This window comes from Gopherus flavomarginatus, chromosome 9 (genome assembly GCF_025201925.1).
Source record: "Gopherus flavomarginatus isolate rGopFla2 chromosome 9, rGopFla2.mat.asm, whole genome shotgun sequence".
Taxonomy (NCBI): domain Eukaryota; kingdom Metazoa; phylum Chordata; order Testudines; family Testudinidae; genus Gopherus; species Gopherus flavomarginatus.
In genome coordinates this window covers 2,000,624-2,023,705 of record NC_066625.1, presented here as the reverse complement: position 1 = coordinate 2,023,705, position 23,082 = coordinate 2,000,624, and the positions used below count along the sequence as shown (strand labels likewise).

The window sequence follows — 23,082 nt, the reverse complement described above, 5'->3', positions numbered from 1 at the left end:
GGGCCATAAAACAGTGGGGAAGAGCCTCAGTGAGAGAGAGAGAAACCTCTCATTTCAGCACTGCTGGTGGCCTACATCTTCTGTAGATAGTGGACAAAAAAACCAGTCCAAATGCCAGGCGGGTATGTTGTCCAGCCAGGGCATAAGACCACATCCAGTGTCAAGACCACACCAGTCCTGCCATTCACATTGAAGTTTTAAATAGACAATCAGATAGACTCCAGCTTCCAACAGATCAGCACAGAAAGGAATCAACGAGAGAAAAGTTTGCTGCATCAGCCTCTGCTCTAGCAGATGCATACAGGCAACAGAGGACCTTGCTGTTTCCCATTCTGATGCTTAAGGGCTGGCACAGGAAAGACAGTGTCTTGGAAGCAAAATATAAATAGGCTAAAACATTTGCAGTTAAAAATGGTAAAAATCTTGATGCAGCTGGTGGTGTGATGATTGCCACGCTACAGCCCTACAGGAGACATCTCTTCCATTCTAATCCCCCCGCTCCAATTATCTTCTGAGCTGAAAGATAGAGCTTAAACCAAACATTTACGTTTGGATAAAATCCATTCAGATATTCCCGAGAAAAAAGAGAGACTGTGTCTACAGGCGTGTGTGCGCATGCACATACCTACCCCTCCAGGGATGGCTTTGCTCAGGAGCCACACCAACCCAGTCTGGATTTAAAGCTTTACACTTAGTGACCAGGCTTCAGTCAGGGCCAGGCACACCCATGGTTGAGAGAAGCGGCTGCACGCTGGGTGTGCACAGCTTGTACTTCCCTGTCTGCTTCAAGCCCACACTGTGTGCTGTTATCTAGCTGGGACACTACAGCCTGGGTCAAACAAGTGAATGTCCATGAATCAGACACGTCCCTAGCTGCTGCTCTCGGTGGCCCCGGTCCCGCTGACAAACCCATTTCCCACAAGGCACTACAATCTGCTCAGACTCCTCGGGACGTGTCACCTCCCTGGGAGAGATTTTTCGTTCTCTGAAATGATTCAGGATCAACAGTGGCAGAGAATGAGCAGGATGGACACAGGACATTCGGGCCAGTCTCTGGCTGAGCCAGCAAACGGAGGTGTTAGGGTTGGGATCTTCAAGCCAAGGCAGCTTTCAGACTCTAGACAGTTTAAGAGGCGCCCTGCTGAGGGGTAGGGTTCTAGCCCAGATGATTCAGGGGACTGTAGAGGAGCCGTGGAACTGCAAGCTTACTGAGATCAACTAACTACCGTGGGATCCCATGCCCAGCCAGCACACGTGTGAAGAGAAGCAGCAAGAGGACCTCTCAGACTGGCCACAGAACCATTGACAAGTCCTGGTTCTGCCCTGGACTGCAGCTGCCCAGTTCTGGGAAGAACTACAGTAACATCCTGTAAATAGCCTGGCCAATACAGTTATCATTTAAAAGACATTGCAGAGAGGGGCCTCACTCCCTTCCACCCCACCTCCGGAGTCTCTGTTTCCCCACAGATGAGGAGTTGGGCTCTGTGTGATTGAAGGAGCAGCCCCAGAGAGAAACCACCCAGGAACTGCCGAGAAAACGGCCTTGGGTTCCCACCACAGGCCTCTCCCTGGAAAGGCAGGCAGTGACATCCCCAGAATGCTAGTGCGAGGGAGCATCCGGAGATGCCATCCAGCTGCTCTCCAGGGGAAATGGAGCTCCAGAACCAGATTAGGGTAGCTGGTGGGGTTGTGAAGCTGCGCTGGGTCCTGGCAGCTTAGTCAGCGGGATAAAATCCTGCAGAAATCTCTGCATTAAAAAAAAAGATAAAATTGAGGCACATGTTGTGTGAGCCACCTGCTGGGATCCCTGTTTCAGCAGGATTCACCTTGGCAGCACAGGCTTTCAGTCTAAGTTCTCTCCCAGGCGTGGCTTCTACGCTCATTTCCAAGGTCTCCTAGCGGCTGCTGATAATAGGCGTGGAAGAGCCTCTCTGTGGCACAGATCTGCATGGCTCTGTGTGTGTGAAGCAGCAACTGGGGGAAACGAGAAGTAAAGTACTGAACAAACTCATCAGGCACAGCCCCAAGAGTCTCCTGGACGTCTGTTGGCAGCTCGTGGTAGTGATGCTTCTACATGGGAAACAGATTAAACACCATTACCCGGGGTCACTGCACGGGGCACACTGGACCTCACGCTGCTGGGGGCTGACAGTACCTTGTTCCTCATGGCCCGCAGAAGGTCACGGACTGAACTGCCCTTGTATGTTCGGAACTTCCTCAAGTCTGGAAACAGCAAGAGACCCAAATAAGCATCAGCAATGTTGGGTCTCTGCACTAATTTGCTATCAGGGCATCAGGGCTGGAAAGATTTCCCAATGGGGGGATGCACTAGGCTGTGGGAGTGTCACCCGAGGGAGATCGATTTGGGGCATTTAAGACTGGGCAGAACAAAGTCCTGACAAGGGGAAGGGCTAGCTGGGTCCATGGGTTTCAGCGCTGGTCACTTGATTTCCAGCTGCCAGGAAGTGACTGCTGTCATTACATGAGAGCATGACGTGAGCGCTGGAAAGCTCCATGCAAACGCTCCACTTGGCTCAGCACGAAATGGCTCTGTGAAGTTACTGCCAAGCGGTGAGCCTGACACCTGAGCCTTTACCTGTCTGCAGCGGGACAGAGATGTGAGCTCTCCAATTCAATCTCACGACCGAGCACCCCCCGGACTCTAAGGCAGTAAGAATGGGTCCCTCGGCAGGTTCCTTCTCAATACGGTCGCTGACGTCCTGAAATCCAGAAAGGGGTGAGGGAGTCAATGGAAACCTCACTTTGCAATAGAGGAGCTCCAGTGCTGACATTTTCCAAAGGCGTATGGACGCTAAAGGGATGTAGGGCTAGTTCCGCTCAACACTAGGTGACAACGGAACTTAGCATCACGGTCCACCTACAGGAGAGACTGTAATCGAAGGTGAGGCCTGTCGGCTGGGACCCGGAGGATTCTGGGAAAGGCCCCCCACAGTTGGCTGCAATGAGGTCTAGCAGAAACCTGACCCCTGACAGACCCCAGCATCCATCACGGTGACATGAGGTATTTGAAACTTTTTTTTTTTTTTAATAGAGAAGAGATGGCTCCACGCCAAGGCACTTCCCTCTGCAGCGTCACTGCCCACAAACCTGAGACAAAGCTTTTCACTCTCCTTGCATGAAAGTCAGTGGCTCACAATTAAAGCCCCCTGCACTTTGCAGACAGCTGGCTGGACCTACATTCTATGGCAAGGACCCTGAATTCTTTTAGCTTAAAAGGTGTGTGTGTGTGTGTGTGTGTGTGTGTGTGTGTGTGTTTTACTGATATATACACATAAGTGTATGATACAATCAGCACCACAGTCTGTGTTTATTTTTGCATTCAATTCAATCTATTTGATCCTCTCCACATTGTCAGTTTTCAGAGTGCTGCGAAATTCTGCATTGACAATGAAGGTGGGATGCTGGAGATTTGACAATTGGCTAGGGGACAGCTAGGGCTTTTGGCACCTTGAACAGCACAGGGAGCAGTTTGGGGCTGTGGGATAACCATATTAGCTGGATGTTTCTAAAAAACTGATCAGCGGCGAAATAAACTGTCGTCTTTAGATTTCAGAGCCAATACTTCATTGAGCTAAAGGGGACAGTTCACACCTCTCAGAGCTTTTGTTTCAGTCTCGTTGCAGACTCAGGAAGACAGCACTGTGTTGGTTATGCCCTGATCATATTTTCAAGATCTCTGTAACCAAAAGCTGGTTGCTTGTCTTAAATGAAAACTCAGAATCTGCAGCATGGAATGGATCCCGCAGCTAAAGAATCCCGGAACAGAAGGAGCCCTGCTCACAAAAAGACAGAGTCATTGCAGGAGTGGATTTTATAACCACAGAGCACCCAACCAGCTGGGGACTGCCCAGAATCCTGGGCTTCAGGAAAAGCACCAAACAGCTTGTTTTCTGATGTCACAGAACAGAGCTTTCATTGTTGAATTTGGAAATGGGGACAGAAGGACTGGGATCCACCCTGCTCAACCAGAGGGTTCTCACCTGGAAGAACTGCAGCTGCTTCTCCCGACTCCAGAAGAAGGGATGCATGAGGACCTGCGGGGCTGATGGGCGCTCCTGGGGCTCATTGCTGATCATCCCCGAAATCAATTCCCTTGCAACAATGTTGTCTTGGATGTGAGAGTGAAAGCAGAGAGCAGGTTACTAACACCCTTAGGGTTGAAGGGAGCCGTCCACACCTCGAGCTCAGAGCTTTCACTACAAGTCAAAGCTCAACTCAGGTTACTAACTCTCTCCGTCCTGCATAGTCCCAGTAGCTTCCCAAAAAGGGAACGTGCATGTGCAGGACTGAATCCCAGATCATTGCAAGACCATGAAATAAAACAAAATATGTCTGGCTCCTTCTATACACCAGACTCACTGACAGCGCCCCATAGGCAAGTAGGGGGGCAAAGAAACATTTCAGACAAGTAGCTGGAAATAGTGAGGTCTAGTAGGCTGTGGAGTCATCTGCCAAGGAAGAACCCCACTGCTTGAGACATTTACAACTCAACTAGCTACAGCCCCAGAGATTACACTGCTGAGGATAATCCACTGCCGGCCATTAGAGAATGGACTAGACACGACCTAACAGGCCTCTCCCATAGTTCTCGGGTTCTAGAGCTGCTGCTTGACATGCAGCCTCTGTCCTCTGGGCATCTAAAATGCTGGTCCTGTGGCTGCAGCATGGGACAGAATCAGGAAACCAGGCTCCGTCATGACTTCCTGGGTGACCTCAGGCAGGTCATTTCATCTCCCTGTGCCTCAGGTTCCCTAACTGTAAAACAGGGTTAGCAGTACTGACCTGCCTGCTTTCCTTGCACGCGCTAGCGAGGCGAGAATAAATCAACATCTGCAAAGCGATTTGAGATCCTCAGATGGAAAATGCCGCAGAGGAGCCTGGCCAGAGCAGTTCTGCAGCATCCAGATTCTACAGGGCTGGGAGCTCTATAAACATTCAGACAGCCTCAGAGAAGGGTCCTTACCATGAGTGTCTTCCAACAGACATGCCAGCTGGTAAGTGCCCAACAGTATATTAGCCTGTCGCCGTAAGCTGTCCCCAAAGGGGTGCTCCCCACCTGACACCACGTAGTAAAACACGCAGCCAGCTGAGAAGATGTCCACCGCACACGTCTGCAAAACACAACCAGGGCCATGGGAGCACTTGGCGTTGGTGGGGGAGGGCCTTGGAACTTCCCCCTTGTCTCAACTTCCGAAAGCGAACACTGGATTGGCTAAAGATTTAGCCAGGCACCTGCTTAGTTTGAGCTCCAAGAATGACCACCTAGTGGTCTCTCTTCTGATAGGCACAAGCTGCCTGCTGGGACCAGACTCTTCTCTGCGGAAGGGTGTTTAACAGAACTCCTGGATGTATGCAAATAGCTCTCTCTGGAAGCTCTTCGGAGCAGGGACTGTCCCTTTCTCTGTGTCTGTGCAGCCCCCAGAGCAATGGGAACCTGATCCTGACTGGAGCCTTCGGCTGACACTGCAGTAGAAATACTGAGAGGAGATTTTCAAAGGCTCAGATGGGAGTTGGGCCCCTAGCTGCCATTTGTCTGTCATGGGGATTTTAGGTTAACAGCAACAGGTGCAGGGTTTTAGGAAACAGGCTTCTGGCCCTCAGAGACACCCACACAGACCAGTAGCACAGGGGCCAACACAAGCACTTCCAAATCTTAATGTCAAACTCTCTGATCCTCTAGCAGTGACTGAGGCACCAGCTCTGAGGGCAGCTGCCTCCCTCCCTACCTCCAGGATGCCCAGCACAGTCGCTGCCTTTCAGCAAAGCTGAGAGTTGGAGCCTCAGGCGTGGGCAGAATGAGCAATCCGCTGCAGGTGCAGGGGGGAAGCTGCAGGGACAGAAAATGAGCTCAGCAAGCAGTGCTGAGAGGACATGGCAACAGCACACTCACGGGGTTCTCTTGTGGGTTCTCTCGCAGCACCTCCGGTGCGATCCAGCCCTCCGTGCCTGGGATTCCAGAGCGAAGGCTGAAGCTGTGCCGTCCTCCCTGCAGTTTCTTGCACAGGCCGAAGTCTGAGATGACAGCCCGGATCTGCCCATGGCTGTTCGGGACAGAGATGAGGATGTTGCAGGGTTTCAGGTCACGGTGAACTGAAAGAAACATTGTCCAAAGTGAGCTGAAGTTACCTGCAGAAAAGACTGTACAGCTGGAGGGCGGGGGTGAAGCTAGAGCATCATGCATGCCACCAATGCCACTGCACAGCGTTGGTCAGTGAGCAGCAGTCCTGCCTCTGAAGCTGACGGCTGTGGGTTCAAGTCCTGCCCCAGCATTTGGGGCTGGAGAATTCCCTTCCAGACAATTCACTAGAACTGAACCTATTGCTCTAAGGCAACAGGCATCCCAACCAAAGCTGAGGGCAAAGAGCTCCCTTACCTATGTTCAAGGAGTGCAGGTGTGCCAGGCCTGATGTGGTCTGATACAGCAGGGACACTGGATCCAGGTTCCGACGATCAAAGCTGGGGCTTTCCACATACTAACAACAGGTGAGAGAAAAACCAAAAGAGGAAGTTCACCCAGGTCTGCATTTACCAGAGTAAGAGATTTATAAGGACTTTTTCTTCTGCAACCATAAACCACATCTTTTCCCAGCTTAAATCCTGGGATGTCAAAGAAAAGGACCAAGCTAGGGTCTGAGGTCTGCATTCCCCTGGCAGAATCTCTCTGTTCATACGCAGACAGAAGCAGCAGCAGCACCACACTTCACTGCAGGCCTTACAGAAGAGAACAGGAGCATGCCCAATTAGCTGCCCGGTGTGCACAGGAAGCATGATGAAGCACTAGCTGCACTGCCACCTAGTGCAAAGGGGATCGAATAAGCAAGTGAATGAAGACAGGTGCCTAATGTATAAATTTGTATCTTCAGTGTGCCTTGCAACACCCCCGGGAGTGATGCAAACATTATCCCATTATCAATTCTCTCTTGTTCTGCAGGTGTGCGAACAGGTGTAAAGAGGTGGAACAACCTACCCTAAGCCACACAGGAAGTTAGGAATTCCTGGGTCCCATCCCCACACTCACACCTTTAGAACATGCTACCTCCTGTGACAATATGGCAGGCTGGGCCATTAGTAACTCATGACAAACAAGCGATGAAATAGTTCCACGAGGACCCCTTGACCTGGACTGCATCACAAACACAGAGCAGAACCGACACAGAGCTAATAGCCTCCTTGCAGCAGCAGCCGCTGGCTCACCTCTTGCAGCGTGGCAGAGCAGAGCTCAATGGCAATGTAATGGAACTGCTTGTCCTTCTCTGTACAGAAGTAGCGCACGACATTGGGGTGCTCATCTGACTCCCGAAGCAGCTGGACCTCCCGGTCGATGAGGTGAAAGCACTCGGGCAGAAGGCGCTTAACAGCCACATTCCGGCCATCAAACTGCCCCCTGGGATCAGGAGAGAGAGAACCACCATCACACCCTGCCCACAGGCCAGCCAGCCCAGACACACAAGAGGCTCTCAAAGAGATCCACCCAGGTTCTGGCCTCGCCCAAGAACTAGTCCCCGAGGGCTCCCCAGTGGGACATCAGGAGATGCACCATGAACACGAGGACAACTGGGCCTAGGCTTAAATCTCTGCAGCCACCGGGAAGGACCAGGTTTGGTTGAGCCTTTTCTCAGAGAAATAAAGTCCCCCCGGCCTTCAGAGTGCGTTCAGTCCTGGGGAAAGGTGCTGTAGCCACAGCCTGCAGGATTCTGCTCGGCGTCAGGCAGACCAAGCAACAAAGCCCTTCTGTGCACCAGAGCAGATACAGCATGGGCAGAGCAGCACAGTGCAGTGCAGGCTTCCTCCAATGTGTCTAGATGCCAGCCAAGAGGGGATGTCAGTCCTTGGCTGTGATTGCCAGCTGGGGGGCCTGCTGTGCCAAGTGTGAGGGGGGCAGGGCTGGTAGCTGCCAGCTTTGTTTTCTACAAAGGCCACTGAACTCCAGTCCAACAGGAACCATCTGATTTGATCTATGTGGGTGAGACAGGACAGCTCGATACCCCACTACCAGATGGCCACACAGCCAGCCAGTCCCACCCTGTAAGGTCCTTCCAAGTTACTGCCATGGCTCTCAGCTCCAGGGAGGAAACAGTCATGGCTCCTCCAAACCAGATACAGCATTAGCAAAAAGCAGGGCATCTGGGGGGGTGGGGGGAGGAACTACTCACCTGAATACAAAGGTTCCCCTGGCTCCATGGCCCAGCACTTCCTTGGGGTTAAAGGAAACCTTCCCAACTACAATCACATCAGGCTCCAAATCTGCAGAGAGGGCAAACTGGATTAACATCGCTCACCATCCCCTCACTCACTGCCCACTTACCACTCTCAGGCCCCACCTCTACTTTCCTTCCTCTTCCCTGTGCTTGTCTAGCACCCCAGCCTCCCCTGTCTCCCCAGTGATGTTAGAGCCTTCCTCTCTGCACCCCCTGGTCCTACTGTGGATGGCACCATCTCTCCTGATGCCCTGCTCTGGAAAGCCTTGGGGAAAACATCATCCTGACCTGAGCTCTAGAACCTAGTGCTGCCTCCGAGCCTTGGCTTTTCCCTCCTAACACGGCCCCCTTTGCACTCTGGGGAAGGGGACACGGGCAACCTGCCTCCCACAAGCTGGACCACAGAACAGAAGACACCTCCCCATTGCCCACCAGCACAGACCTTCAGCAGCTCCAGACACAGCCAGATCCTGGTCGGCCATTCCGTTGGGCAGGTCCTTCTGTGAGGAGGATGGGCCTGAGCTCCGTGACGGCTGTAAAGATGTTCGCTGGCTCCCACTCGGCGATTCCTCAGAGCTTGGGGGAAGACTCTCCCCAGAGGCCCGGCCTGGGGAAAGCAGTCCCTGCTGCGGCAAGAGCTGCAGTCGCTGCTCCAGCAGTTTCTGGGGCACAAACAGCATGGATATCTCAGTTTCGTGGAAAAGGAGGTGAGGCAGATGAAGCTTCTGAGGCATTACCACCCTGAGGGCAGCAACGTGAAAATTATCCCTCTCACATTACAGTGAAGGAAACTGGCAAACCCCCTCCTGGGGTCAAACAGCTCCAGTGGGGGCGGGATCTGCGCAGTGATGGGAAAATAAGCTTTTCTCTCCCGGGCCTTTGAACCAGCAGAGCTGTGAGGGGCAGGAAGAGTCAGGGCTAAGGCAGCAGGGAGTGCTGGAGGCCATGACTCAGGACAATGGCAGAGCTGTAATATAGGCGGTACTTAGAGGTACTTAATATGACCCTGGAGAGGCCTGCAGGGTTAATTGATGGCTGCCGATTCCTCTGGGGCAGCATGGGGAGGGCTGGTGACAGGAATGGCATAGCACCTTGTATGGCCATGCTAACCAGGACACTGTGTGTACCAAGGAATAGGGCAAGCAGGGACCAGAGGGAACTTCTAGCCCCCAAACCAGGGGGATTGCTGCAGCAATCAGTTCCTGCAGCTGCCAGCAAGGGGCACCACAGAGAGAAGAAACACTGATTCACCCTGAGACCGAAGCTCAGGAGCAGAACGACCCCGCCCAGTAGCACTGCAGTGACAACAAGGTCCCAGCTGCCTGACTCCGGGTAGATTTCCATTTGCTCTGCCTGGGTGGAATCCCAACGATATCGCCCATCGCTCTCCGTCCTGGCCTGATCCTCCATACCGTTCGGGGTCAGAAACTGCAATACAGAGTCAGGGTAACAGGTTACACCAATGGGGACCCCCAGGCAATCTGTGCTCTAGACTCCATCCCCAACAGCTACCCACCTCCATGCAGGAATGCACATGGAGCATGCCTCCAATTCCTCGCTCCCCCGGTAGACCCCACATGCCAGGATACACCATCTTGCTTCGCACACGAGACATCTCTCCTTGCCCCTCTGGGTGCCCCCCATGTGCCACAGACCTTTGGGCAGCCCCTCCGACAGTCACACCACTCACGTCATCAAACAGAGTCCTGGGAGGGGAGCTCTTGGGGATGATGGCTTCTGTAGTCTTCCTCAGGGTCTCTGGAAAGGCTCTCAGCATCGTGGTATGGACCACAGGAGGCAGCTCATGGTGCCCTGTGGGATGGAGAAAGCGCTCACCTGACTACAGTCACACCTCAGTCTGCTTATCTGCTCACAGCTCCAAACTGAGCCCAGCAGGGACCCCAGCCAGACACACAGCATGGGGATGTCTGCCAGGATGGGAAACATCCCGGCTCATGCATGAAGGGAATCAGAGCAACATCCTGTTGGCTCAATCCCTGGGAGTGGGCAAGGGCCCCAGAAGGCTATGGCCTCAGACCACGGAGGAGGAGTGGCCCACACAAGATTACCTTTAGTGGCAGCTTAGGCAGTGACCTCTTTAGAAACTCCTCAGCCCAAGGGCCTGACCCCATTCGCCTGGTGTGACTGCTTGCGGTTACCCTGCTGCTGTTTCACAACATGGGCCAAAGTTTCAAACATGCTGCTGTATCGGGGCGAGCACATGCACCTACTGTTTGCAACTACTATTCCCCAGGCACAATCTCTGTGCACGCAAATCGGGTGCAATGATGCATTCACTTGAATGTACGTTTGTGAGCCTCACTTTGGTGAGACTCTGCCCCCCATGCCTGCACAGGAAGCTGTTCTTGGCCAGGAGCCAGAGATGCAGTGACACTAGCTCCTGGGAAAGGGAATCCAGCCCTAAGTCACTGCAGTGTCTTGCAGGTGCAGATCACAGCACAGGTTTTATTTAAAGTACCATGCCAAGCAGGTTACTCTGACACAGTAAAGAACATCCCCAAGCCTGGCTCCCCCTCACTGGGACAGTCTCCAAGAGCAACAGGACAGGGAATGCCCTGTCCTGCCCTGGAGCCCTCACCTACGAGGAGCCACTCGTTGTGCAGGGAGCTCATGCTGCCCTGCGGATACTTGACATCTGTGCTTGGTGTGATCTCACACTCGCCGGACTCTCTCACTGTCACATCATCTGTGGTGGGGCCATCGATCCTGGCCAGCGTAATCCCCTGGGGCTAGAGGAGTCAGACAGATCAGTAAGTATCAGGCAGGGTAGGCATGGCCCTCACACCCACTCGCCTTGCCAGTCCAGGGCACATAGGGGGCAGGAGGAGATATGAGACACTTACCACAAGTGCCACGCTCTCATGGACCAAGGAGGTCAGGGCATAGAAGCTGGCTGCATGCTTCCCTACGTAGAGCGTCGGCCTGTGGTGCAGAGACAGTGTCAGTCCCAGCCTGTGCCACTGCATGGGATAAACTGAGCAACATAAATGCAGTGAGACCTCCCAATGAAACAGGTTTGGGGGACCCCAGCCACACCCCCAGTTCTGAGACATGGCCAGCTCCTTCCAAGGTGGAGAGGGGCAGGAAAGCATTTGATCTATCTTAACTTAAATTCCAACCGTAGCCTGTTCCTGGGGAGCCCCTGTCCTCTTACCCAAGAGAGCATCGACTGCATCTCCAGAGCACTCCTCAGTGCGTTGCCACCCTCATCCCCACCCCGTAGGTACCAAGGTGCAGCCCCCAGCATGCTGCTACCCTCCTGCCCTGATCTGGAAGGCCCCTGAAACACCTACAGCAGCTGGGTCTTGGTGGTGGAGAAGTCCTTCATGGACTGGTAGTTCCACCTGATGAGGCGGATGTCCTGTGAGTGGAAGGTCAGGTAGCGCAACGTCTCCATGGCCACATTGAGGTGGGGGACCCGGCGCAGACTGTCTTGGTGCCACATGTATAGCCCCACCACAGGGGAGCCGTAGTTCTGCATCCACAGGACATCACCGCTCTCCTTGTCCACAGTCACTACCAGGCCATCCCCACTCGATGCAAAGTGAGCCATCTCTAGCCAGAGACACAAGGCAGCTAGTGCCACAACATTTCCTGGGGAAGGTTACCTCCCCCACACCGCCTCTCACAGACTCTTTAGTCTCCCCAGTTACACACAGGTTGGGGATGCTGTCCATTAATCCTACTGGTGCATGCACCATTAGCTGGGTCACTGCAAGGAACAAAGCTGGGAGGAAGGGGGTCTTCCAAGACACGTGTGCCCTTTAGTCTGCCCTTCAGAAGTGTCAGTGACTCTCCCCCAACCCAGGAGAGCTGCACACAGCTTGGAGCACTGATCAGCTGGCACAGCGCTTGTGACAGACATGTCCTGTCACAGCATCCCACTCTCTCCAGTCAGGCAAGCTCTAGTCCTGAAGGCTGCCCACACACCCACTGCCCCCTGCCCTTCTGCATGCTATTGTGGGGGGAAACGGCTCCTGGAGGCAGCACTGATTTCAGATCAATCCTTCTGGAAATGGGGGCCTCCCATGCAGGCACAGCATTGCTTCAAGGTTCCATGTGCAAGCAAAGCTGGAGAGGAGCTAATAACCATGTAGGTGAGGGGGGCCATTCTCCCTTTGGAAAGCTGGGACTGCCTCTGCACACATGCTGCAGTGCCCAGGACTCACTGTACTCGTACGCCTCGTCGTAGAGCTCCGCTGAGTAGTCATGGTAGGTGGCATTCCAACGCAGCTCCCGCGACTTGGTGTCGTACATGGTGATGACATATTCTGGGGATCAGACAATAACAGCTACAATCACCATGCTGGAACTCAGGCAGCTACTCTATCCAGAATGAGGGGCCTTCCAAAGGGATGGGCCAGAGGAACAGGAATGGGATGCTGATCATTCTGCTAACTACTTCAGAAGGGAACCACCCCACAATGCTGCTAGACAACACTGAACTAATAATATTACATAGTCAGGAAAGCAGAGGAGAGCCGCCCCCAGGAGAAGCCCTGCCAGGAGGTCAAGGAGCATCAGAAGAACTACAGGGATTGTCCCTTTCCATTGGGTAACCAAAGGTCTCCACTCCCCATTTGTAATGGGAAAGCAGGGCTTTTTGCTCGAGCACAGCAGAACCGGGAACCTCCTCCAACAGTAAGGATGAATGGCAGCCTGACTCGACACAGGAAACGGCTCCTCAGCCTTGTGGCTCTGCGCCTGCAACCAGCAGAAAGGGGGGTTGGCTTACGGGTGCGGCCAATGTACAGGAGAGGAGTCGAGGGACACAGGCCATCCCAGGCCTCTGTCGACAGCGTCGTCTGCTTCTCTCCCGACTTGGGATCCACGACGAACCATGTGTCCTGTTTCTTCCCTGGAAAGTCAGAAATGCCTCTCTCTCAATCTCCCATGTGCCTGGCACCCTTCTCTCAGAAGCCACCGCTTCTCCAGGTTCCTTAGGCCCTCTCCCATACAACATCAACCCATCTTCCCCTCAGGTCAATCTCCAGTCACTCCCACCTGCCCCCAGACAGGGTTACCTCACCCACCTCCAGAGAGCTCCCCTGTCCCAGAGGGGTTGGCACGTTCATACTCAAATTCAGATCTTGCCTAACTCTGGCTTGGCTCTAAAAGGGAACTGACTATGGCTCCTGCACACAGATCCACATCCCACTAATTTAAACCCCTGCGGTGCCAGGCTGTCCCAGAGTCATCTCCATGGCAGTCTGGAGAAGGAAGTGGGAATGGCTGCCTTATGCACAGAGAAAGCCCCTCCTCTCTCCCACAGGAGGGGGTTGCTCATACCCGTGTAGAGGACACCATCCGAACTGCGACATGGTGAGGACTGGACCAGCTCTGGGATGGTGAATGGGAGTTTCTGTAACAAACAGAAAGTGCAGCAGCCTGTGAGTGACAAAGAGCCAGGGGAGACAGCCACATGCACCATGGCCCATCCCCCAAGAAGGGGGTCCTCCTCCTGCGACGCAGAGAGACAAGCCAGCCACAGGAGTAGTCCTGGGTGAGGCTGACCAGCCAAAGCAGACAGAGAGGAGACCCACATGACTTTGCTGTCTCTCCCAGAGGCCATTCCTAAGGTGGTGAGGGTTAGCAGGAAGAACATGAGCCGCCAACTCCTGCCCTGTTTTCATGTACCACCACCAGGAAGGATGGAGGGCAGCACTCTTTAGCCCCAGGTACTGACCATCAGGCCTTCTTTGTTTTTGCCTCCCAGGATGTACAGGCTGCCATCATTGGGGTCTGGAAGAAATGCCGGTCTGAAAGGAAGGAGAACGAAATGCCAGCCATGTCCTGCTTCAGGGCACAAGCAGCTACGCACAGGGGTTATGGCAAAGATTCCCCTCCGTAGGTTATTCCATGATTGTTCGCTACAGGGGGCAGGTAGGCCTTCTGGTGGATCTCCTGGCATGGGATACCAAACCAGATGAACTACTGGTCTGTCCAATACACAGCAATTCCTACAGTCACTCCACATCTACCCCATTCTGATGTCCTGGCACATCCCAGCTGGAGTCATTCTATTTGCCTCCATGAATTCCCCCTTCAGTTTCAAGTGGATGCAGAATTTTTCCTCATTTCTCATCCTAAACTTGTGTGGTGTGTTTCAGTGCGCTGTTAGACAGCTGCTGTGTCCACCCTAGAGGTGGCTGCACATTCAGCAGTGGAGGAAGAGAGCCCTATGTTGCTGGTATTTGTAGCAGTTTAGGGTTCCTTGGGAAGGAAAGTCAACCAGGAATCATAACTAAGAGTGAATGAAGCCTGGACTATCAGCTTGGGAGATGCCCTCAGAGACACAAGCAGCCCAGTACTAGAGAGCCAGTGAGTGATCCATTAGCAAAGGCCCCTCAGATAAACACCCCCTCCCAGAGGAGGTGAGCTCTGGCTTTGATGGCAAGTTTCTGAAGACCCTGCAGAGAATCCGCCCAGCAAATGCCTGCCTTTGCACTCACACAGGCTTTGGGTGCATTAGGGTCTCTCAGTAAGTTTACTACTGTTGCTCCCACTGGTAGAAGCACAAGATTAGACAGGGCTCGGGGGCTGCCAGCATGTTGTTTAGCCCAGTTGTGAGCAAGGTTACATGATGACACAGCTGCCGGACTTGTCTACGACAGAGCTTGCAGTGGCAAAGTGGCACCAGTGCTAGCAAAAGGGGAAAGACTTTAAGAAAAAGCCCTGGCCTGGGCAGGGTGCTCAACCTCTCAGCCTCCATTTCCTCATTTTGTACCTCCCTGGGGAGCAGCGAGGGCTCCTTAGTCAGTTACTGCAAAGGCTTGGGTGGATGACAAGTGGGAGGCTTTATTGCAAAGACAACGAGAAGTCCTTGTGGCACCTTAGAGACTAACAAATTTATTTGGGCATAAGCTTTCATGGGCTAGAACCCACTTTGAAAGCTTATGCCCAAATAAATTTGTTAGTCTCTAAAGGTGCCACAAGGACTCCTCATTGTTTTTGCTGATACAGACTAACAGGGCTCCTTCTGAAACCTATTTATTGCAAGGCACACCCTGGGGAGGTGAGGGGAGATGATACTTACTCTGCCACATAAACAGGCACCTGAAGAATGGGATCTGAAAGAGAGAGTGAAAGAGACACATCAGGTGCCTCCTCTAAAGTCCCTGCCAGAGGTGGCCACGTGGCAGCATTCACAGCAGGATTTGCAATCACATGGTTACAAGCTCAGATCATTTACCTATTTGCATTTCAGACCCAGCGGGGAGCCCCGAACAGTCACAGCTGCTTGTGTGAAGCTGCCCAGTGTGGTGCATGTACTCCCCTTAAAACAGCAAGACCCCTGGGACTGGGATGTGCACAAGGTGTGATTCTCCAGTGTCCCCTGCTCAGAGCAGCACTGGCAGGATCTGAACTGGAGGGAGTGTCTCCAGCCCTTCTCAGCCAGGAGGAGAGTCTCTGGGATGGGGTACCCCCACAGACAATGGCAATCCCAGTGGACATGACCCCCAAATAAACACCCTCCAGAGTCATTGCTCACCATCCTTCAGAGTCCACTTGATGTCGCCTGTCTTCTTACTCACAGCGTGAAGGTTCCCATCAAGGGTGGACACAAACAGCAGTGTTTCTGGGACAGTCACTGTGCTGCCAGCGAGACACTGAGGGCAGAAACATGGCAAAAATAATACAGTGCCTCACCAAGACAACAAGATCCATTTAAAGGGTCTGCCAACCGCATCCCCCGGTACACCAGCTAACCACTCCACTGTGTCACTGAGAAAGTGTCCAATGGGTCAAGAAATGGGCGGCGGAAGGTTCCCCCCTAAATTGATACCACCCTGTACTGTAATCCCATCAAGTCTCATAACTGAAGCAGAGTCAGGATGGGTCACCCCTTGGGAGGGAAAACACGGAAAAAAAAACAAATACAGGAACTGGTGCTATAGAGGGTGTTCTCCTTACTGAGTTTGTGCTACTTTGTGACAGGGTGTCTGCCTCTTTACTGGCCAGGGTCTTCAGCAGGGCCGCCCAGAAGATTGCAGGGGCCTGGGGTGTTCGGTGGCGGGGGGCCCCGCTTCAGCAGTAGTTTGGAGGTGGGGGGTTCTTCCACTCCAGGACCCGCAGCCGAAGTGCCCCGAAGACCCTGCTGCACTTCGGTGGCGGGGGGTCCTTCCGCCCCGGAGCGGAAGGACCCCCCGCCAGCGAAGACTGGGAGAGGAAGAAGCTCCGGGGGCCCAGGCCCCTCGATAGTTTTCTAGGGCCCCCAGAGCAAGTGAAGGACCCTGCTCCAAGGGCCCCAAAAAACTCTCGTGGGGGCCCCTGCGGGGCCCAGGGCAAATTGCCCCACTTGCCCCCCCCCCTGGACAGCCCTGGTCTTCAGGCTAGCCAGCCCTATTTGGACTCAGAGCCCTCTGAAGAACAGAGGGGATAATCAGACAGTGCTGGAAGGGGTCAGGGCTGAAAGAGCTCATTTGAAAAGGGAGCTGCAGAGATGCAAGGGGCCCTCTGCAGCCTGCTTTGTGTTACTTTGTGAGTGTCACATTTGACGAATAAACTGTGCCCTGAAGGCAAGGTCTGAACAGACTCTGGCTATAACATTAGTCCTTCCTGTGCTGGGAAGACAGGCCAGCAGCAGACATGTCCCCAATAGCCCCATCCCAGTGTGACAAGGCACTGTGGTGCTGAAGGAACGGACTATTTAACAGTCAGTGGTAATGCCAGCAGCAGAAGCAAAAGCTCCTGTCTCCCAGTCCCCTGCTCTAACTGTCGGCCTACCCTGCCACTCCAGGGCTGGGAACTGAGCCTAGGAGCCAATCTAACCTCCCATTCCAGAGCTGGGAACTGAGTCTAGGAGCCGGCCTACTTTCCCCCTCCAGAGCTGAGAACTGAGCCTAGGAGCTGGCCTACCCTCCCCCTCCAGAGCTGGGAACTGAGCCTAGGAGTCCTGACTCTCAGTCCACTCTTTATTGAGATTTGTTGAAAATAGCTATCAGTAGAGCTTAGTGTGTTTACATAGTTATACAGCACAAGAATCAAACACAAAATGCCCTCTCCCTTACTTCCTTAATCTGAATGTATTAGAAATCTTGTAGTTTTCCTAAGAGTCAGGATGTAGACACCAATATTTTTTTTAGCCAAATTCCAGTTTGGATATTTACATTTCACTTCCCAAAATCTCCCCCTGCAGTTGCATTTGGATATGGGATTCCTCTCAATTTCCTGTCCTCAACCGTGTGTAGCTTTGTTGCGCTATGTCGGTAGCTGTCATGATCTACCCCAGGATTGGCTGCATTTCAACAGTGGGTGAAGTGGTTCCTTGCAGGACTGCCTACTGAATTTGTAAAATGCTTTCTATTTACTCACACTACAAATGGTACTAACAAAAACACACAGTAGTTTGAACCCTATTTTCTGCCCTTCTGAACAGAACATAATTTAACATGGGGCCAACGGGAAATCAACACCAGCATGCTCCTCCTCCTCCTGCTGCTGTGCTGGGGATGAGCTATAGAACGGAGTGGCTGTTTTCCTGGATGCTTTGCTAAAGGGTGACACAAGCTCACCCAAATACTGGCCTCTCCCAGAAGCAAACTGGCTGGGCTGCTTTTCCTGCCAGAAATGCCAGTGATCCTGGCTCAGGACTTTAATGACACGGATTTTAGTGACCCTGACGTTGAGACAGTAAGTTCAAACCCCCCACAGAAACAATGCTCTGTGCGCATTCCTCGCACTGCCAATGGCAACACTGCGCTTTCCAACACAAGCCAGCCACAGCCATCGGCAAACAGGATGGAGGCTGAGCAAACAGCACTAGGGCACGCGGGGGGAGGGGCAGAAGGCACTTTAGGCTGAGGAGGGAACCACCTGCTCTTTCCTGCTGCTCAGGAATCAGAATTAGGATTTGAATTCCTGCCAATCAGCCCACCTGCTCAGAGCACCAGATCACACTGCTTCCAGTTCCTGTACAGGCTTCAGTTAACAGGCCATTCTGCCATCCTCACTGCCTCTGTTGACTAAGGCAGGAACAGCAGCTGTGTTCGGCACCGCATTACAGGAAAAAGGGTGACAGTGGCCTGGGATCTGGAGGTGACCCCTGCTTGGCTCTTGGGCACTGCCAGGAGATTACACTGGTGGTGATGAAGTCGGTTGTCTTTTATCTAGTGGATCACCAGCCCAGAGGGCTCACTGGGCCATGTATCTGCCTTGGATTCTGGATGCTGTCACTTGGTGGCCCAGCTCCCACCTCTCACTCCCTAAGGTCTGCTAAATACAACTAGAAGCCAGAGTACAGCCCAGACAGGGCAGAGAAACCCAGACTGAAAAGAAAATCCAACCCTGGGCAAGGTGAAGAGAACAAGAGCAGGAACTAGCCAACAGCCTCCAGTAGCCTCTGTGGGGATGGCTGTGCAGGCTATCCATGGGAGCACCAAACCAGAGAGGGACTTGGGCCATTGTTTGCTGAAACTCACCCAGCAGTAACTACATAAATAAAAGCCATCATCACCCAGCACAGCTCAAAAGCCATTCGGTCAACCCACTGGTTCTCTCCCTTCTATCCCTATAGATTACTCTCATCCAACCCACCTAGCAGAGATGCTTCCGTGCTCATTCCCCTGCCAGCCATCTCTCTCTCTCCCCCACTTCTATCATTCCTTCTTGTTTAATCTTAAGTACATTTAGTGCTGGGTTGGTAGCCCTCACTTTATCAACAGGACAAGTTAAGCGCAGGCAGAAGCAGGGCAAGCTCCCCCTCACTGTACCTCAACAATAGGCCTCCACCCACCCACTGTGCTGTAGGTGCCAGCAGGCAGTGGTCAGTCCTTCATGGACTGTTCAGCCTTGGTCTCTGCTGAGAATGCAGATGAGAGCTAATGGAGGGCTAATGGAGATGGTGGCTTTTGTGGTGAAGCCACCTGTCTGATGGAAACTGGGCTGTCAACAAACTCTTTTCACAAAGGCCCCTGAGCAGGCAGTCACTATAACATTCTCTGCCCCTTTCTTCCCTCCCTAGGCACTCTGGAGTTTCTGACCTCTCCTCCAAAGCCCTTCTCTTCTCTTCTGTGAAGGATGCCCAAACTAAGGAGCTGCCCAAGCCCAGCATACAGCCCCAAGCGCCTGCACATGCCTTAGAAACAGGCTCATACAACTGCAAAATCATCATCATCAACCTGTCAATCCCAGTAGCTGCTAAGCCTGTTAGTTTCATTGTTAAATAGGGTGGTTCTCTCTTTACATCCAGCAATTCTCAGGCTGCCATGCATGACAGAGATGTTCTGGCCAATCTTATACCAGGCACTGAAAGGCTAGACTGCCCACCAGTTACTAAACCAGATTTTATGCAGGCTTCTATTTACCCTCGGGGGTCAAAGGGCTGGTGGTTTCTACCAGAGCCCTGGAGATTTATCCTTAATAGACTTTACCTTACAGCCATTGCTGCAGCTGAACTACAGCTTCTCAGGGAACAGGACGAGTGAAGGCAACTCCAGGACATCTCTCTAGACTCTGGGTACATCTACACTGCAATAAAATACTTGCCACTGGCCCACGTCAGCTGACTCCGGCTCACAGGAACCAGAGCTTGGGTTACAGCATGAGTCCCGACATCTACACAAGAAATTCTACAGCCCCACAGCCCGAGTTAGCAGATACGGGCCAGCCGCTGGTGTTCCACAGCAGTGTAGACAAACCCTAACAGAACTACAGAGGGGCCAAGCTCACTTCAGCCTGCCCCGGCAGTAAAGAGTCATGAACAAAAGGTGTTTGTCAAAACTACCTGGCGACAACTTGTATTCTGGCCATTGTCACTTTTACCACTGGAAGCTGGGTGAGCTACCCCTGAGTGCAGAGTAGCTTTATCCTGAAGCTTCCCCCTCACAGACTCCTCACACTGTCAGACCTCTTCCTGGTGGGGATGACCCCTGAGCTCTCCCAGACTCCCCCCTGCCTGCTAGGGGTGACCCCAGAGCCCGCCAGACACACACCGACAGGACCACCGGCCTGCTGGGGGTGACCCCAGAGCCCGCCCCACACACACCGACAGGGCCCCCCTGCCTGCTGGGGGTGACCTCAGAGCCTGCCCCACACAAGCTGTTCGAGCCCCCCCTCACCTGCTGGGGGTGAACCCAGAGCCCACCCCACACACGCTGACAGCCCCCCCCACCGCCTGCTGGGGGTGATCCCAAAGTCCACCCCACACACACTGACAGCTCCCCCGCCGCCTGCTGGGGGTGACCCCAGAGCCCGCCCACACACGCTGACAGCTCCCCCCATTTGCTGGGGGTGACCCCAAAGCCCGCCCCACACACGCTGACAGCTCCCCCCTACCTGCTGGGGGTGACCCCAGGGCCCGCCCCACACACGCTGACAGCTCCCCCCCCGCCTGCTGGGGGTGACCCCAGGGCCCGCCTCACACACGCTGACAGCCCCCCCCGCCTGCTGGGGGTGACCCCAGGGCCCGCCCCACACACGCTGACAGCCCCCCCCGCCTGCTGGGGGTGACCCCAGGGCCCGCCCCACACACGCTGACAGCCCCCCCCGCCTGCTGGGGGTGACCCCAGGGCCCGCCCCACACACGCTGACAGCCCCCTCCCGCCTGCTGGGGGTGACCCCAGGGCCCGCCCCACAGACGCTGACAGCCCCCCCCCGCCTGCTGGGGGTGACCCCAGGGCCCGCCCCACAGACGCTGACAGCCCCCCCCCCCGCCTGCTGGGGGTGACCCCAGGGCCCGCCCCACAGACGCTGACAGCCCCCCCCCGCCTGCTGGGGGTGACCCCAGGGCCCGCCCCACAGACGCTGACAGCCCCCCCCGCCTGCTGGGGGTGACCCCAGGGCCCGCCTCACACACGCTGACAGCCCCCCCCGCCTGCTGGGGGTGACCCCAGGGCCCGCCCCACAGACGCTGACAGCCCCCCCCCCCCCGCCTGCTGGGGGTGACCCCAGGGCCCGCCCCACACACGCTGACAGCCCCCCCCGCCTGCTGGGGGTGACCCCAGGGCCCCCCCCGCCTGCTGGGGGTGACCCCAGGGCCCGCCCCACAGACGCTGACAGCCCCCCCCCGCCTGCTGGGGATGACCCCAGGGCCCGCCTCACACACGCTGACAGCCCCCCCCCCACCTGCTGGGGGTGACCCCAGGGCCCGCCCCACACAAGCTGTCCGAGCCCCCCCTCACCTGCTGGGGGTGACCCCAGGGCCGCCCCACACACGCTGATAGCTCCCCCCCCGCCTGCTGGGGGTGACCCCAGGGCCGCCTCACACACGCTGACAGCCCCCCCCGCCTGCTGGGGGTGACCCCAGGGCCCGCCCCACACACGCTGACAGCCCCCCCCCCCGCCTGCTGGGGGTGACCCCAGGGCCCGCCCCACACACGCTGACAGCCCCCCCCCCGCCTGCTGGGGGTGACCCCAGGGCCCGCCCCACACACGCTGACAGCCCCCCCCCCCGCCTGCTGGGGGTGACCCCAGGGCCCGCCCCACACACGCTGACAGCCCCCCCCCCCGCCTGCTGGGGGTGACCCCAGGGCCCGCCCCACACACGCTGACTGCCCCCCCCCGCCTGCTGGGGGTGACCCCAGGGCCCGCCCCACACACGCTGACAGCCCCCCCCGCCTGCTGGGGGTGACCCCAGGGCCCGCCCCACACACACTGAGATCCCCCCCCCGCCTGCTGGGGGTGACCCCAGGGCCCCCCCCCACACGCTGACAGCCCCCCCGGGGGCGGCCTTTACCTGCGCCAGGGGAGCCGCCAGTGCCCAGAGCCCCAGCAGGAGCCGCCCGGGCAGGGCCGGCCCGGCTCTCCCGCCGCCCATCGTGGTGGCCGAGCTCGGCGGGGGCAGGGGCTGACATGCTGCTCGCCCGCCCCATGCCCCGAGGCCGCTAGCGCCGCCGGCCGCCCCGCATCCCGCCCGGCCGCTCCGCGGGCTCCGGCTGGCACCGTCCGGGGGGCGGATCTGGGCCCGGCCGCCGAGCGGCGCCTCCCCTGGGCCGCCCTGGTGGGCAGCGGCCTGCGCCAGCCCCAGCCCCGGGGGTCGCGTGGGGGCCCCGCGGGCGCGGTGCACAGGCCGCCCGGCTGCTCGCGGCAGCGCCCTCAGCCCCGGCCAGCGGCTGGTTAATGATTCACCGCTGGCGGCGGAACCAGGATGCGGGTTTCCTGCTCCGCCACCACGTCAGCCCACCCCGGCCCCGCATGGCAGGAGCGGCCCGGCCCGGCCCGGCGCGCCCAGCACCCATAGGTGCGGGGGGGGGGGGCGCTGCACCCCGCGGTGTGAAGTGGTTTCCAGCGTTTACAGTTCGGTTCAATGGCTCTCAGCCCCCCAGCGCCCCTGGAGCTGCAGGGAGATGGGGCAGGGACCCCTCAGCTCTACTAGTCCAGGCTACGCTGACTGGGTCACACAGGGGGCTTCCCCCTGCTACTCCTGGGCTAGGGATTTCCCTACACCCCCCTGCATTTCCCAGCACCCTCACCCCACTTCTGTGAACTAGTTACATGCAGTGTTGCCAATTTACTGATTGTTTGGAAATTTAAATTGAAACATTAATACACACTTTAAAAGCATATACAGTATATGATAAAATATGTGTTTCAGATTTTTAAAGAGTATAGACTAGCTTCCTTATACACCTGTTATTTTTATGACAACGTTACTGCATTAATTTTGGTGATGTTGGCCAACCTAATAATATCAAATTATGATTTGTAGTCAAAGTCTAAATGATCTCTCCCTGACAGTTAGTGATGAGCTAGGGGCTGGGGGGAAAGGCTTCAGGACCAAATTATATTTACAGTTACACCTAATCTACCTAGGTATCCAGCAAACAGAGTTGTGTTGCCCAAGTGATAGATGTTGGCTGGGGTTGGGTTACAAATCACTTGAATGCAGGGGGGTTAATGAAAT

At 55.3% G+C, this 23,082-nt stretch overlaps 1 protein-coding gene across 2 annotated transcripts; it reads right to left on the bottom strand.

Annotated features, from left to right (window-relative positions):
* Positions 1-105: 105 nt before the first annotated feature.
* ERN2 (endoplasmic reticulum to nucleus signaling 2) lies at positions 106-22,108 on the bottom strand. Of its 2 annotated transcripts, XM_050968557.1 has the most exons (22): positions 21,916-22,108; positions 15,733-15,850; positions 15,277-15,310; positions 13,927-13,999; positions 13,530-13,602; positions 12,976-13,098; positions 12,410-12,511; positions 11,534-11,795; positions 11,084-11,162; positions 10,819-10,969; positions 9,910-10,031; positions 9,471-9,647; positions 8,662-8,881; positions 8,175-8,265; positions 7,216-7,405; positions 6,395-6,494; positions 5,912-6,111; positions 4,985-5,132; positions 4,002-4,129; positions 2,597-2,720; positions 2,156-2,223; positions 106-2,070 (listed from the first exon to the last, which is right to left on the bottom strand). In XM_050968557.1, the coding sequence occupies exons 1-22, from the start codon at positions 21,994-21,996 to the stop codon at positions 1,849-1,851; spliced, it is 2,886 nt and encodes a 961-aa protein (XP_050824514.1). In that variant the 5' UTR covers positions 21,997-22,108; the 3' UTR covers positions 106-1,848. The 2 variants fall into 2 exon arrangements, with proteins under 2 accessions (XP_050824514.1, XP_050824515.1); XM_050968558.1 differs by lacking the exons at positions 15,277-15,310; positions 15,733-15,850; positions 21,916-22,108 and having other exon boundaries at positions 12,421-12,511.
* Positions 22,109-23,082: the final 974 nt, after the last annotated feature.